The 13647-nt window shown below is 31.1% G+C and overlaps 1 protein-coding gene across 1 annotated transcript; it reads right to left on the reverse strand.

Moving 5' to 3' along the window:
* Positions 1-570: 570 nt before the first annotated feature.
* On the reverse strand, positions 571-4109 carry LOC120071508 (aldehyde dehydrogenase family 2 member C4). Its single transcript, XM_039023831.1, has 9 exons — positions 3921-4109; positions 3665-3807; positions 2663-3046; positions 2345-2434; positions 1672-1845; positions 1458-1595; positions 1243-1380; positions 1087-1148; positions 571-998 (listed from the first exon to the last, which is right to left on the reverse strand). The coding sequence occupies exons 1-9, from the start codon at positions 4030-4032 to the stop codon at positions 725-727; spliced, it is 1515 nt and encodes a 504-aa protein (XP_038879759.1). The 5' UTR covers positions 4033-4109; the 3' UTR covers positions 571-724.
* Between the last annotated feature and the right edge of the window lie 9538 nt (positions 4110-13647).

A 13647-nucleotide genomic window follows, 5' to 3' on the forward strand; every position in this document is an offset into this window, starting at 1 on the left:
ACAGACTATTTTTTTAGGCGATTGCAAATATAGAAGATAAAGTATTAGTAGATATAATACAATGCAAAAGAATTTGAAAGTATAGAAAAATTTTAGATATTCTTGAAGTCTATCAATGATAGACTATATTACGGATAGGAGTCTATCAACAATAGAGTTAGATTTCCCTAGATTTATAATTCTTTTAAAATGTTGTTATACACTTAATATTAGCTTTAAAAGTACTATTTATTGTAATTATCCTATCTTTTTCACCTTTTTTAATACAATTGGAGTTAGGAAAATTTGAGCCATAGATTTTATAGTTACTAATACACTATATAAATTGAGCATAACTCTTTTTTTTCATTTAGTTCTTACTAATTTGTTTGATTACATATGTTGTAACCACACATAATTTTCTGTCTAATAAGCCTAACACTTAAAATTCTTTTCATTTTAGTATTTAATAAGTATTGTCCAAATAAACACTTGGATACAGAATAGAAAAGATTTAGTTTAATTAGTGAACTAAAATAGAAATTTTAAAGGGTCATTTCTAAGAGTAAAAAAAGGGAGGCACCAAAGTTGTAGTTATAAACTAGTAATTAATTTATTTGCACATATATTTGAAAGAGATAAAAAAATGAACAAGGTGTGCGTGCATTATTACTAAATACAAAGGAAAAAAAGTAAAAGGGAAAAAGAACAAGTATAGTAGCATAGCGTCCCCACACACAATGAATCAAAGCCAAGGAGTGTTAACCAAAGGAGTCACAACAGATTTAGTCTGAAGATACTTATGGATAGCGTGCATTCCAGAGTCTCTACCGAACCCACTCGCCTTGTACCCTCCAAATGGACAGCTCGGGTCGAAAGCAAAGTAACAATTTATCCAAATTGTCCCTGCTCGGATCGACCTCGAGACCGTGTTCGCTATGTCTAAGCTGTTTGTCACTATGCCAGCTGCTAGCCCGTATTTGGTGTTGTTTGCACTCCTTATTCCCTCTTCAATTGTCCTGTCGTACAAAACAAATTCAAAAGTTTAAGCGAATAGATTATGATTTTAAATTTTGATTCTGGTTGATATAAAGATTTTGATTTTACTTGAATTTCATGACGGAGAGGACTGGACCGAATATTTCGTCTTGGGCAATAAGTGAGTCTTCCTGAGGGATTTAATCAAATCTAGTTAGATGGTAGAAAATAAAAAAGAATAAATGGTGTAAAAAATAGAGGAAAATTGATGAATGAAGAGCAGACCTTGACATTTGTAAAGATTGTGGGCTCAATGTAATATCCCACTTCGCCTATACGCTTGCCGCCAGTAACCAATGTTGCTCCTTCTCTTTTACCATGTTCTATGTATTTCAGAATTTTATCCAATTGTTTTCTGTCCACCTGTATTATTTTCATTTGGGATTTATTTCTTTTATGAAATTCTTCTATAAATCTTTTGGAATTATATACATTATTACCTGGGGTCCATAGTTAACTTTAGGATCAAAAGGGTCTCCCACCACCCAAGATTTGGCCTTTTCAGTAATCTTTTTCACAAATTCATCGTAAATCCCTTCTTGAACCAACACTCGGGAGCCAGCCACACAAATTTCTCCCTGTACAAGCTCAACCTATTAATATTCGAGTAAAAGTAAATGTACGTTTGAGAATGATTTTTAACTTTTAATATACCTTATTATAAAAAATAGCGAGGAGGGCAAGATCAATGGCTTTGTCGAGGTCGGCATCATCAAAGATCAGAAGGGGTGATTTGCCTCCTAATTCTAAGGAGACTTGCTTCAGATTACTGGCACTTGCTGCCTGCATTACCAGCCTTCCCACCTTGGTTGATCCTGTGAAGCTCACCTGCATTACCAACACAAATCAATTAATCAATGAAACTAATATAGCATAATTCAAAGGAATTTGCAAATATCTAAAAATTTAGATTGTAATAGATTTGTATTATGTGATATAATCTATAAATTTTGTTATATTTATAATTTTATTAAAAATGTTGCTATACATCGAAACTCTGTTTGATAATTGCTTTTTTTTCTTGTGGTTTTTTAAAATTAACCCAATTTTCTCCTAATTTTTTGTCATGATTTACATCTTTCTTAACTACAATGGCTAAATTCTTAGTTATATTTCAAAAACAAAAATAAGTTTTTAAAAGCGGTTTTTTTTCTTCAAAATTTGACTTAGTTTTTTAAACTATTAATAAAAAGTAAATAAGAAATGAAGAAATTTAAAGGTGAAAGAAACATCTATCAATTTAATTTTCAAAAACAAACATTCAAAACCGTTATCGACCAGTGTCTTAATTATTATCTATTCCAATTAGCCAATTTCATTCGGTTACCTTGTCAATATCCATGTGGGACGCAACGGCTGATCCAGCGGTTGGCCCATATCCAGTCACAACGTTCAGTACTCCATCTGGTATACCAGCCTAATAAAATATGACACACCCAAAATAAAAATTCAAATTTATTATAAGCAAAAGAGATTAAAAAAACATACACGTTCTGGGAAACTATATAATTGGACTAGAAAAGTCCACATATGCTAGCCAACAAGACAAAAGGCTATTATTATTAAAAAAATAGAAAACGCCAAAAAAATAATTTGGTGTATAATTAATTAAATAATTATTTTCACAAGAGAAAAGATGACGGACCAGTTTGGCGAGATGGGCGTAGAAGAGGGCGGAGAGGGGCGTCTGTTCGGCGGGCTTGACGATCATGGTACAACCGGCGGCTAACGCCGGGCTGACTTTCAGCCAAAACATGGTCGTCGGAAAATTCCACGGTATGATGTGGCCCACCACTCCAATCGGTTCAAGTAACGTGTAACCGTGAAGCGGTCTTGCCATTTTCAATACCTCGCCGTGGAATTTATCCGCTGCACCTGCGTAGTACCGAAGTGTATTTGCAGCTCCCGGTATATCCACGATTTTTCCCAACAGAAACGATTTTCCACCGTCGATCGTATCCAACGCTGCCAGTTCCTCCATGTGTTCATCTATCAAGTCCGCTAGTTTCATCATAATCCTCCCCCTCTCCTGCACGTAATTACCGAAAAATCCAAAACATTAATTTCATTTTCTTTTTTTATCGATTATAATCAGAGGTAAAACAATTAAATAAATAAAGGGGAAAAAATCACTCAGTAAACATGATTTTGTTTTCTCGTAGTTTACACAAGTTGTCATTGTCAGATAATCCCACGTTAATGGCGTCGAAATAATGTCAGAGTAGTTAAACCGATAACGATATGGCCTGTAAGCCTAAGATTATTAGATTATGCCGACTTATTTCCACCGATATAAGCTTACAACTTTATCTCAAAACTATTAGGTGTGGTGCAACTACATCTACCTACCGTGATCACATGATAATTTTAAAATTAACTAAAAATGATTTTTTTTTATAAGAGAAGAGAGAACAGAGTATGAGATTAGATGCAAAAATCATTTCTTCTATAATTTTTTTAATAATTATTTATATAAATTTATGCTAAAACTCATTAATATGTTATTTATCCTTTGTTTCCTTTTTTTAAAAAAAAAAATCTAAACTTTTTGTGTCTACTAAAAAAAGAGCTATTAATTAGTACTTTGGGGAGAAAAAGGCTATAAATTTAAATGAATTTTGAGGAGGATAAAAATAGAAACACATACGGCGCCGGACATGCGGGGCCAAGGGCCATGATCGAAGGCTTGACGGGCGGCTTTCACGGCCAGATCGACGTCTTCTTTGTCCCCGGCGGCGACCGTGGCAATAACCTCCTCAGTTCTTGGATCTATGGTCTCGAAAGTTTTCCCTATGAACAACACCAAATATCAAAGATTGAACTTTTTTTAATAAATTTGAAACGGGTTTTCTGGGTTTTTTTTTGGGGTGTAAAGGAAAAAGGGAGATATATAAATATAATACCTGAAATGGAGTCAACGAATTGTCCATTGACGAAGAGCTTTGTGAACTTGATTTTAGGTATTTTGAGATGGGAATCAGAATTGCCGTTGCAGCGATTACTATTATGGTCCATAGGGGAGTGAGATTTTGTGAACGGAAAAAGAGATGTTTTAAGGGAAAGGGTGTTGTTTGCATTTTCATAGGGAAACAGAAGACGGTTTATATAGCAAAATCTGGACCGGTATGAAAATGAAGTAGTCCAACATTTCTACGCTCCCCATGTGGGTTACTTTCATCAAATTAAATTTCAACGCCGACTTTAATTATTTTTTTAAGGGAAAAAAAGAAAAATCTATCCTTGCCATAAAGGTACCAATAATAATTATTAAGGTGTCTTAATAGATCTTAGCTGACTAGATTGAAAATGAACTCTTACATATATTTTAGGACTATTTTCAAATATAGAAAAATGAATCTATATATTTATAAATATAATAAAATTTTATTATCTATACGTGTCATGATATTATGATATATAGAGATAGTAGTCTATTACAATCTATCGCAGATAGACTGATATTTTGTTATTATTTGTAAACATTTTTTTTTTTTATAGTTTTGTCATTTAAAATAATTTTTATTTATTTTTACAATAAAATTGAATTTCAAATTATTTTAGTACATCAACTATGGAATAGGAAGTTGAATCTTCGACTTCTAGGAGAAAAAGGTCATGCAAATTACTATTAAGCTAAGTTCACTTTGGCAATTGAAATTTGAATTTAATGAAGATCTATTTTTTTAATTTATGCATTTTTATATATTTGGTTGGCGCTTGAATCTCGTCCGCATTGCGCTTCACTACAAGTGTCCAATGGCCTTGACTTCTGGCACGCTTCTCCCTGGTCTATTCTCAATATTCTCCCAACTTACCTGCATTAGAGGTCTTAGAACCGGTGTTGTGTCGAGCCTATTGCACTCTGATGCTGAAATTAAAACAAGGAGTGGCTAACTTAGCTAAGCACAAAAAGAAGTAAGGTTGGGTCTCTCATTTTCAGACTATTTATTCTCCTCTTTGGGGTGGTCAAATGGGGTATTTATAAACTTGTCCTTTGACACACGTCTTTGGTTACATGTGACGACAATGGTGTTAGAGACATTCCTAGTGTTCTAAGTTGTAGGGTTCCAGTCCAGACCCGCCTTAATTATTTTTCAATTGATATATATTCATCGGCTAGGTGGCCAGTTCAAACCTCGAGACACTGACATTTCTCTTTTGGGATGTGTTGCATTCTCTCTACACCCTATGGGCTTGCTCGCTCTGGAGCTTTAAGCCTTACCTTGAACTACCCTCAACAGATTTAAATATTGATTTTTTTTCAAATATAAGAAATTCAATAATAAATATAAATAAAAAATGCAATAACTAATAACGTGAAAGTGAAGGTGTAGGCTGCCTTCTATGAATGAGTTTGATGGTCTCTTTCTAGAGCTTTCACGATGACCCAAGGTTCTATATGAATAACCCAAATGACATTTTAAGCATGATTTTATCACGGAATCAATAGGGATATCAAAAGGATTGAAACGTGTTGTGGGGGTCTCAACCAGAATTCACAAATGTTCAAGAGGTAACTCACTTTTATGAATGCAGTTATTGCCCTACTTCACTGTGCATCGTTTCAAATCACAAGATATTGATGGTTAAGTTTACTATCATTCTATTGCTCAGAATCACTTTCTTTTTTCTATCATATTTCAATGCTTGTAGGTTATTTGTGGGGGACCATTGAGAATGATCCACATAAACCTTAAGTCTAAGGCCCACAAAGGCACATAGCACCTTTCACTTGTCCAACATTGGAGAATTACGGAGTGAGTAGAGGGTACATATAGAAAACCACTTCTAGAGACTTGTAAAAGTGGATAGAGTGGGAGTAAGGGGCCTTTTTCAACACGTGCGTGTCGTCGCCGTCGTTGCTTGTCCGATTGGACGATCAGGCTCGAGCTCCGACAACCACACTTACACGAAAAAAAAAAAAGAAATACTTTTATTTCTTTTTGTTTAAATTTTTTCATAAAATCTTAAACGCTCCCGTCTAGGGGTTTTAATGGTACAATTATTCTTTCCATATTTGACTTTATTTTTTTCAAATATTTTATTTTCATTGAGCTTTTTTTCTTCTTCATGGCTTTATAAAATCAAAGGTCTTAGATCTGAAAAAACAAACTTTTTGCATCCTTGGTTTCGTTTCCTTTCTTCTTCTCCGATTCTGAGCAAACTAACTTCTCTCACTATGTTCCAACCCTCCGACCAATGAGTGCATGTCTGAAGAAGGAATTGTGTTAACCTTGGAGAGCAACTGATAAGAATGATTTGCATCGCGGTCTTGTCAAATTTGCTTTCAGGGCAGTGGTTTCCACGACACAAGAAATAGGTTCTGGATTTTATGACTACTAACACTTTTGAGCAGCCCCATCACAAAGAAAAAATGATCTCTTGATGCTAAAAACAACCATCGAGAGTACAATCATCCAGAGATAATATCTCCAGATGTCATACAACAATCTTCGAGAGTGATGCATAACTTCCGACGAGCTAATTTTACGTCGGGGGTTATGCATAACTCTCAACAACTCTTCCTCATAGTCGGGAGATACGTGCATATCTCTCGACAAGTAGTCTTAAGCGTTGGGAGTTAGTACTAACTCCCGACAACTGCATAATATCTATCAGGAGTTAGTAACCCTAATATATCATATATGAAACCCCTCCTCCTCGAATTCGATTTCGTCTTCTGCCTCTCCCCTTTGTCTGAATGCAAATCTCCTCACATTATCGATTAGCTTGCCGTCGTCAAAGCATATCGAACATTGTGCCACTGTCGAACTTCATCTACCTCTTTGAAATCCCCTTTCGTCGTCGTCATCTAATCTCTCTCTCTTTCATGGTTGTGTTTAAAGTATTTTGATGGTGAAATCAGGGTTTGTTTAGGAATTTTGATAGTGAAATAAGGGGAAAAGGGTTTGAATGTTGAAGAAAGAACAATGGTATGGGGATGAATAAGGAAGATTAGATTTGGCTATGTGGAAAATATTGTTTTATTTTTGTTGCAGTTTTTTTTTTTTTTTGTATTTTTTGTTTGCTAAATATGTATCGTCCTTTTTATCGATGAGAAAGAAAAGAGAAAAAAGCAAAAGAAATTGTTGTCTTTATAATTATTTTTGTCTTTTTAAAATGTAGCTCAATAGTTGTCCTATATTTTATGGATATTTTGTTCCTTCTCTTCATTTGTAGGACTTAATCTTGACCAATTTAGAGTTTATTTATTTGTTTACGTTCTTATTTGATAATTATTTTTCCTTCCTAAAAAAATGATTAAAAGATATAATTTGTGTCTGGTATTAAATTTGAGTTTGGAAGAAAAATCCAAAAAAAAGAAGCAAATAAACTATATTTATTTCTTTATTTAATTTTTAATTATTTATTCAAATAAATAGGCATTTCAATTAATTTAAAATTTTAAACACATTTATTTATTAATAATCTTGGCTTGGTTGTCCAAATTTTCATAAGCAAATTTCTTACTTGTTTTACCGATTATCTTAATTTTCCTTTAATTACTTATTTTATATTTTATATTTTATTTTTTATTTTTTGGCTTTTCGTTTTTTAAAAGTTAGGTGTGCTTTCTTATCATATTTTTTAATAAGTTGTTAACCTTTTATTTGAACACACTTGTATTATAAGTGGAATTTCAGGAGAATCAAATCAAACATTTTAGAATTGTATAATTAGCAAATTAAACAATACTAAAAAAGAAAATTAAATAAAATAAATATTAATTAATAATTTACAAATGTCATAAACACCCTCAATAACAACATATTAAATATTATTGAATCACATTTTGTACATTCTTTAATTACATCTTAATCAAACAAAATAAAATTATCAAACACATCTCTATTTTGAATTTGTTCTTGAATCTTTGAGTGTTGTTCACCATTATTAAAACTAATCAAGAATGCTTAAGTCTTAATTTCATTTATTGTAGTCTAACATTTAAACGTATTGTTTAAACTGAAATGTTTTGTTCCTCAAATAATATTGAATAATCAAATTTTTGTAACGTCATTTTCTCTTTAATCAATAAGATGAGTTTTGATGATGAAAATAGTTTAGTATCCATACACATATTCTATTGACTAAAATATATCCTAAATTGTTTTAAATTTTTATTTCTCAAATAGTAGCTCTCCATCCACTTGAAGGAAACACGAGCATTCGCGGAACATCAAATTGGAAAAATACGTTTAAAAAATATGGGAGAATTCCAATCGTAATCAAAGAAAGGAAAAATAAGTTAATTTGTCAACATTCTGTACGATTTAGTAATGCGATTGATGTCGCCGTCAGATCTGCATTTCCAATACGATGTGGTACTTTCGTTGACGTTCCAAATGAATTTGTAGAATCGACTAAGAATCAATTGTTGGTAAGTGTATAAGTTTGTTCTTTTAGATTGTCATACACATCATATATGCTAATTATTCCTTAATTCTTTTGTAGCCTCATTTTATGCTTGATTTATTTGATCAAACACTTTATAATTTTATCAAACATCAAATGCAAAACTCGTTCAAAGAATTCAGAGCAGATTTGCACAGACATTATAGAAAATGTAGTAACCTTCAACAAGCACGTGCTAACCCACCTAACTGGCTTAAGATAGGCCAGAAGATTGACATTTTTTATGTGACCATTTTCAACGTAAAGAATTTCAGGTTATAATAATTAAGGATGTCTATCATTTATTTCATTTACTATTATGGAATATCATTTTAATATTTTTTTGTTCGAATGTAGGAAATTTAGGAGACAAATAGGAAGAATAGAGAGAAATTACCGTTCGACCACGTAGGTAGGTCAAAGTCGTTCTTGCAAATTCAATCTGAGCGGCAGGAAAAACAAGGTCGAGAAGTACGACGTGTTGACCTATTTAAAGAAACACATTCTAAAGGTGGCAAGTTCGTGAATCAGACAGTTAAGGATGCACGAGTAATCAATTTTGTTTTTTTTCATTTTTTTTTCATTTGTAAGTTTAGTCACTCGTACTAACAACTTAATTAATATGTGCAAAACATTAAAAATAAATGAGAGAGAATCATGCAAGAAAAATGGAAGAAATGAAGAAAAAAAAAATGATTGAAGATATGATATGATCACAGAGAGAAGGGTCATCGAATTAGGTATGATTATTTCATTATTTAGTTGCCTAATATGTTGTTATCATATAGTTATGGTATTAAAGTAGTTATGTCTTACTAATAGCTTTATAATCATGAATTGTTAGCTATCATGTAGTTATAGTAGCTAAACAACTGGATTTTGATGTGTTTTCTAGAGTTTTGTGTGTGTTTGTGGATATTTATGAAATTTGAATGTTTGGGGTGAGTTGAGGTTAATTATACTTGTTTTGAAGTTCAACTTGGATTTTTTTTGTTTATTTGTGGAAGTTTATGAATTTTGAATGTTGTGTGTAGGCAAAATTCCCCACGGGGTTGGGTCCCTGTGGGTCCCCGACCCAATCGGGACAGAGAATCTCTGGTTTGATTTGGGATGGAGGTCAAACTGGGGATTTAAATCGGGTCCTCGGTCGAGGACGGGGTGGGGATGGGGAGGGGATCCTCGCCCCGTCCCAAACCTTAAAACCGTTCCCCGTCCCCACCCCAATTTTTTTATAATTGTTATTATATATAATAATAATTACTGAAACAGTGTGTTTCAGTTTTTTTTTTTCTTTTTTAATTTTAAAAATCTAATATAATAAATTTAATTTTTATTAATTTATAATAAAAAAACATGTAATGTTTAATTTAAATAACTATATGTAACAATAATACCAATTTCCTATATAAAATTTACAATTTCAATATAAATATTAAATTTAGTTAATTTTTAAATAATAAAATAAAAAGTGGGGATTTTTCCCCGTGGGGACCCAAATCCCTGAACGAAGATTCCCCGACCCCGATCTTGACTCCTCAAAATGGGGAATGGGACGGGGATGGGGAGTGCATCCTCGCCTTGTCCCGACCCCGTTGTCATTCCTAGTTGTGTGGGATGGGTTGAGATTAGTTATCTTTCTTTTGGTGTTCAACTTGTGGGTGGTTGAGATTAGTTATCTTTATTTTGGAGTTCAACTTGTGATTTTTGTGTGTTTGTGGAGGTTTCAGGTTGAGAATATATTGTTTTGGAAGTGTGTTGATTTTTTTTATTTTGTAGGATTATAGGATTCATCTTATGACTTTGTTTGTTTGTGAAAATTTATGAATTTTGAATATTGTGTGGGATTAGTTATTCTTTCGAAGTTGAACTTGTGGTCATTGTGTGTTTGTGGAGGTTTAAGGTTGAGAACATGTAGTCTTGGAAGCATGTTGATAGGATTGTAGGATTTTCTTTATTTTTAGGATTGTAGGATTTTCTTTGTTTTGTAGGATTGTAGGATTCACCTTATGATTTTTGTTTGTTTTGTAGGACTGTTTGGAGATGATGTTGGAAATATTGTTGGAGATGCTGTGTTGGAGATGATGTATTGGAGACGATATTGAGAGTTCTTTATTCTATGTATTTATCAACACATATTTCTTTTGTAGACCATTTTGCCAACTTTTCTCTCTTTTGTGTAATAAAGAATACTATCGATTTTGTTTGCTTGTTTTATTCTTTATGTGAATCTTTTTTATTTATTTAATAATGTTATACATTTTATGTTATTCAGATCAAATTAAAACAAAAAAAAAATTAAAAATTAAAAATTAAAAAAATGACTATCTCCCGATGAAAAACGTTGGGAGTTCTTAGCTCTCCCGATGGCTTAGATCTAAAACACTCGACGCATGTATAGACACGCGTCGAGAGTTTATATCAACTCTCCACACTATATGTTGCCGCATCAGGAGATGTTCTCTCAACGGGCATATCCCGACCAAACTTCCGACATATTTTTTTACTATTTTTCGACGATTTTAAGCATTGGGAAAGAGTTTTTTTTTTGGTGCATCCACTATTGAAAACCATAGATTACTTGTCCCTTTCTCTTTCTTTCAAATCACATTTTCTTCAACTCTCTCCACATTCTCACTTCATCCCTTGATACAAAATAAATTGAATTTGTCAGGGTTTGTTGCAAGGATAAGAGCCACTTACTCAAGTTAACTGTTAGGTGTTATAAAATTTAATTTACCTCTACTCGAACCACTACAATGTAATTATATTGATTTAACACCATTTTTGCAAATCTTTAATTTCAAATCAATTAAGATGATTTTGGGAATTTTTGCACAAAAGATTTGTAAACAAAAATAGGAAAAAGAGGTAAAATGAAAGAAACGAAATAAGAGAAGTATTTGGCAAAGTAACTAACACTTCATTTGATTTTCTTTCTAAAATTAAATTTTAAAGTGTGTAGCTCAATTGACATAGTGTCTGTACTATTAACACCGAGATTAGAAGATCGATTCTCCCACCCCACACTTTAGTTATAATATCTTTGCAAAGAAAAAGTTAAACTTATAAACTCTACTTTCATCTCAAGTTTTTATGTTACGTCATCTATTGTTCTACAAGTATCTTTTAAAAAAAAGCCAAAATCTTAAAACTTAGAAAATTTGTTTATACTTTTAGATTTTGACTAAGAATTCAAATGTTATTTAAAAAAAAGAAAAAAGTAAAAAACATGGTAAAAGAATGGGAGAAAACAAACATACATTTTTCTTTTTATTAAAAACTAGAAATAAAATTGTTATCAAATATGTTCTAAGAGTTCTATTATTATAATTATTTTATTTTATTTCACTAGAGAGGAGAAGAGGAGATCAATATTATGCTAGAGTAAGAGAAAGGGGAAATGGTGTAAGGTGAATAAAGTTATATATATATTGTTTGGTTCCAAGATTTTGGGTCTAGTTTCCATTTGGTTATTAGGATTCAAAATGTTACACATTTAATCCTTACGTTTTGAGTTGATTTCAATTTAATTAGTCTCTATGTTTCAACATGTTATAATTTTAATCTTGAGATTTGAGTTTGTTTCAATTTGATCTCCAAATTTCAAAATTTACGCTTTTAACTTCGATTTTTCACTAAATACTTATTTTTTTTGAAAAATTATTTTAAATTGCAAAACTACTAAAAATATTTTCAAATATAGAAAAATGTCACCGTTTATGAATATCTATGAGTGATAGATGATAGTAGTCTATCATTGATAGATGGTTGATAGATTGTGACATTTTATTATATTTGTGAATATTTTAATTCATTTTACTATATTTGAAAGACACTATTTTTTCTTTTATCTTTTGTGCTAAGGTCTCTTAATTAATTTAAAATAATTAAATTTTTTTTCCAAAAGTAAAGTATGGGTTCCCGTAATGAATGGATATTTTGGGATTAAATATAAAAATAGAGTTGTTTCAGAAATTAGTTGCAAAAACAGGTGGTCTTCAAACTCAGAGTAGAAATATCTGCAAATACAATCAATTATGATGAGGTGAATCCCACAAAGTTCGATTCCCATTGTTTGATTACATTTATCGCAAGCAAATTTGGCTTTAATTAAAAATTATATTTATTTGTTTTCACTTTTTAAATTAAATTAAACCATTTACCGTAAACAAGTGAGGATTTAATTCAAAATATATTTATACCTACACTCTTTGAATAAAAAAAAAATTATTCTTTTTTTGAGAACATGAATAAAAATTTTAATTATTATGTTATTTTCATGGATATTCAAAGATGTTTCTATCGCAATGTTCAAAAAAATAGTAAAATAATTAAATTGTTTATTTATTTATTAAATTAAACCATATTCAGAATTAAAAATCAATATTTGTAGAACAATTTTAGTTATATTAAGACCTAATGATATTCTTATTGTGATTAACCAAAGAGTAATATGTGATTGCACTCTAGAGCGAATGTGAACCTATCTTTCAAAAGGTTCATTCTATCACATAGGAAAAAAAAAATTAATATTTTTTAAAAAAGAAAAAATATATTTGCCATCGAATAAATTATGATTGGACTATTCGATGGATTGCACTAAAGATGAGCACAACACCAAATACACTTAAATATTTTTCGTAACAAAATAATCTATACTATCAGAGTTTAAGCGAATAAACCTTTTGATTTCTTTTTTTCTTTTGGCTTCTATTGAATTTAAATGTATATAAATTTATTTAAAATGATTTATTTATATATAAATTTTCATTTGGACATATGATTTGATTCAAAATCAAAGACTAATATAAATTTTCAGTATAAATTGACTTAAATTAAACTCTGAATTTCATCTTTCAATTTTTTATTTCATTTATTTCTTTAGTATAATAAAGGAGAAGAAATTTTAATCATAGATCTTGTGATGACTAACACACTTGGGCACTTTTTCATTAAACTCACATTTTTTTTCTGTTTTTGCTTTTTTGCTTTTTTGCTTTTAAGTCTAAACAAATACATATTGCTTCACTTTAGTCTAAATAAATACATTTAATCGAATATAATAACGTTTATTTTGTGAAAAGGGATGATGATTATTGAGAAAGTAAAAAGGAGCAAAAATTTGGACTTGAGAGATTTCAATTGAAAATAAATTAAATGGTATATTATACTGATAGAACCTAAACAATATAACAACAACTCACTAGGATCTCTTCTAGAACGTTCAACTAAATA

Source organism: Benincasa hispida, chromosome 2, assembly GCF_009727055.1.
Source record: "Benincasa hispida cultivar B227 chromosome 2, ASM972705v1, whole genome shotgun sequence".
NCBI lineage: Eukaryota > Viridiplantae > Streptophyta > Magnoliopsida > Cucurbitales > Cucurbitaceae > Benincasa > Benincasa hispida.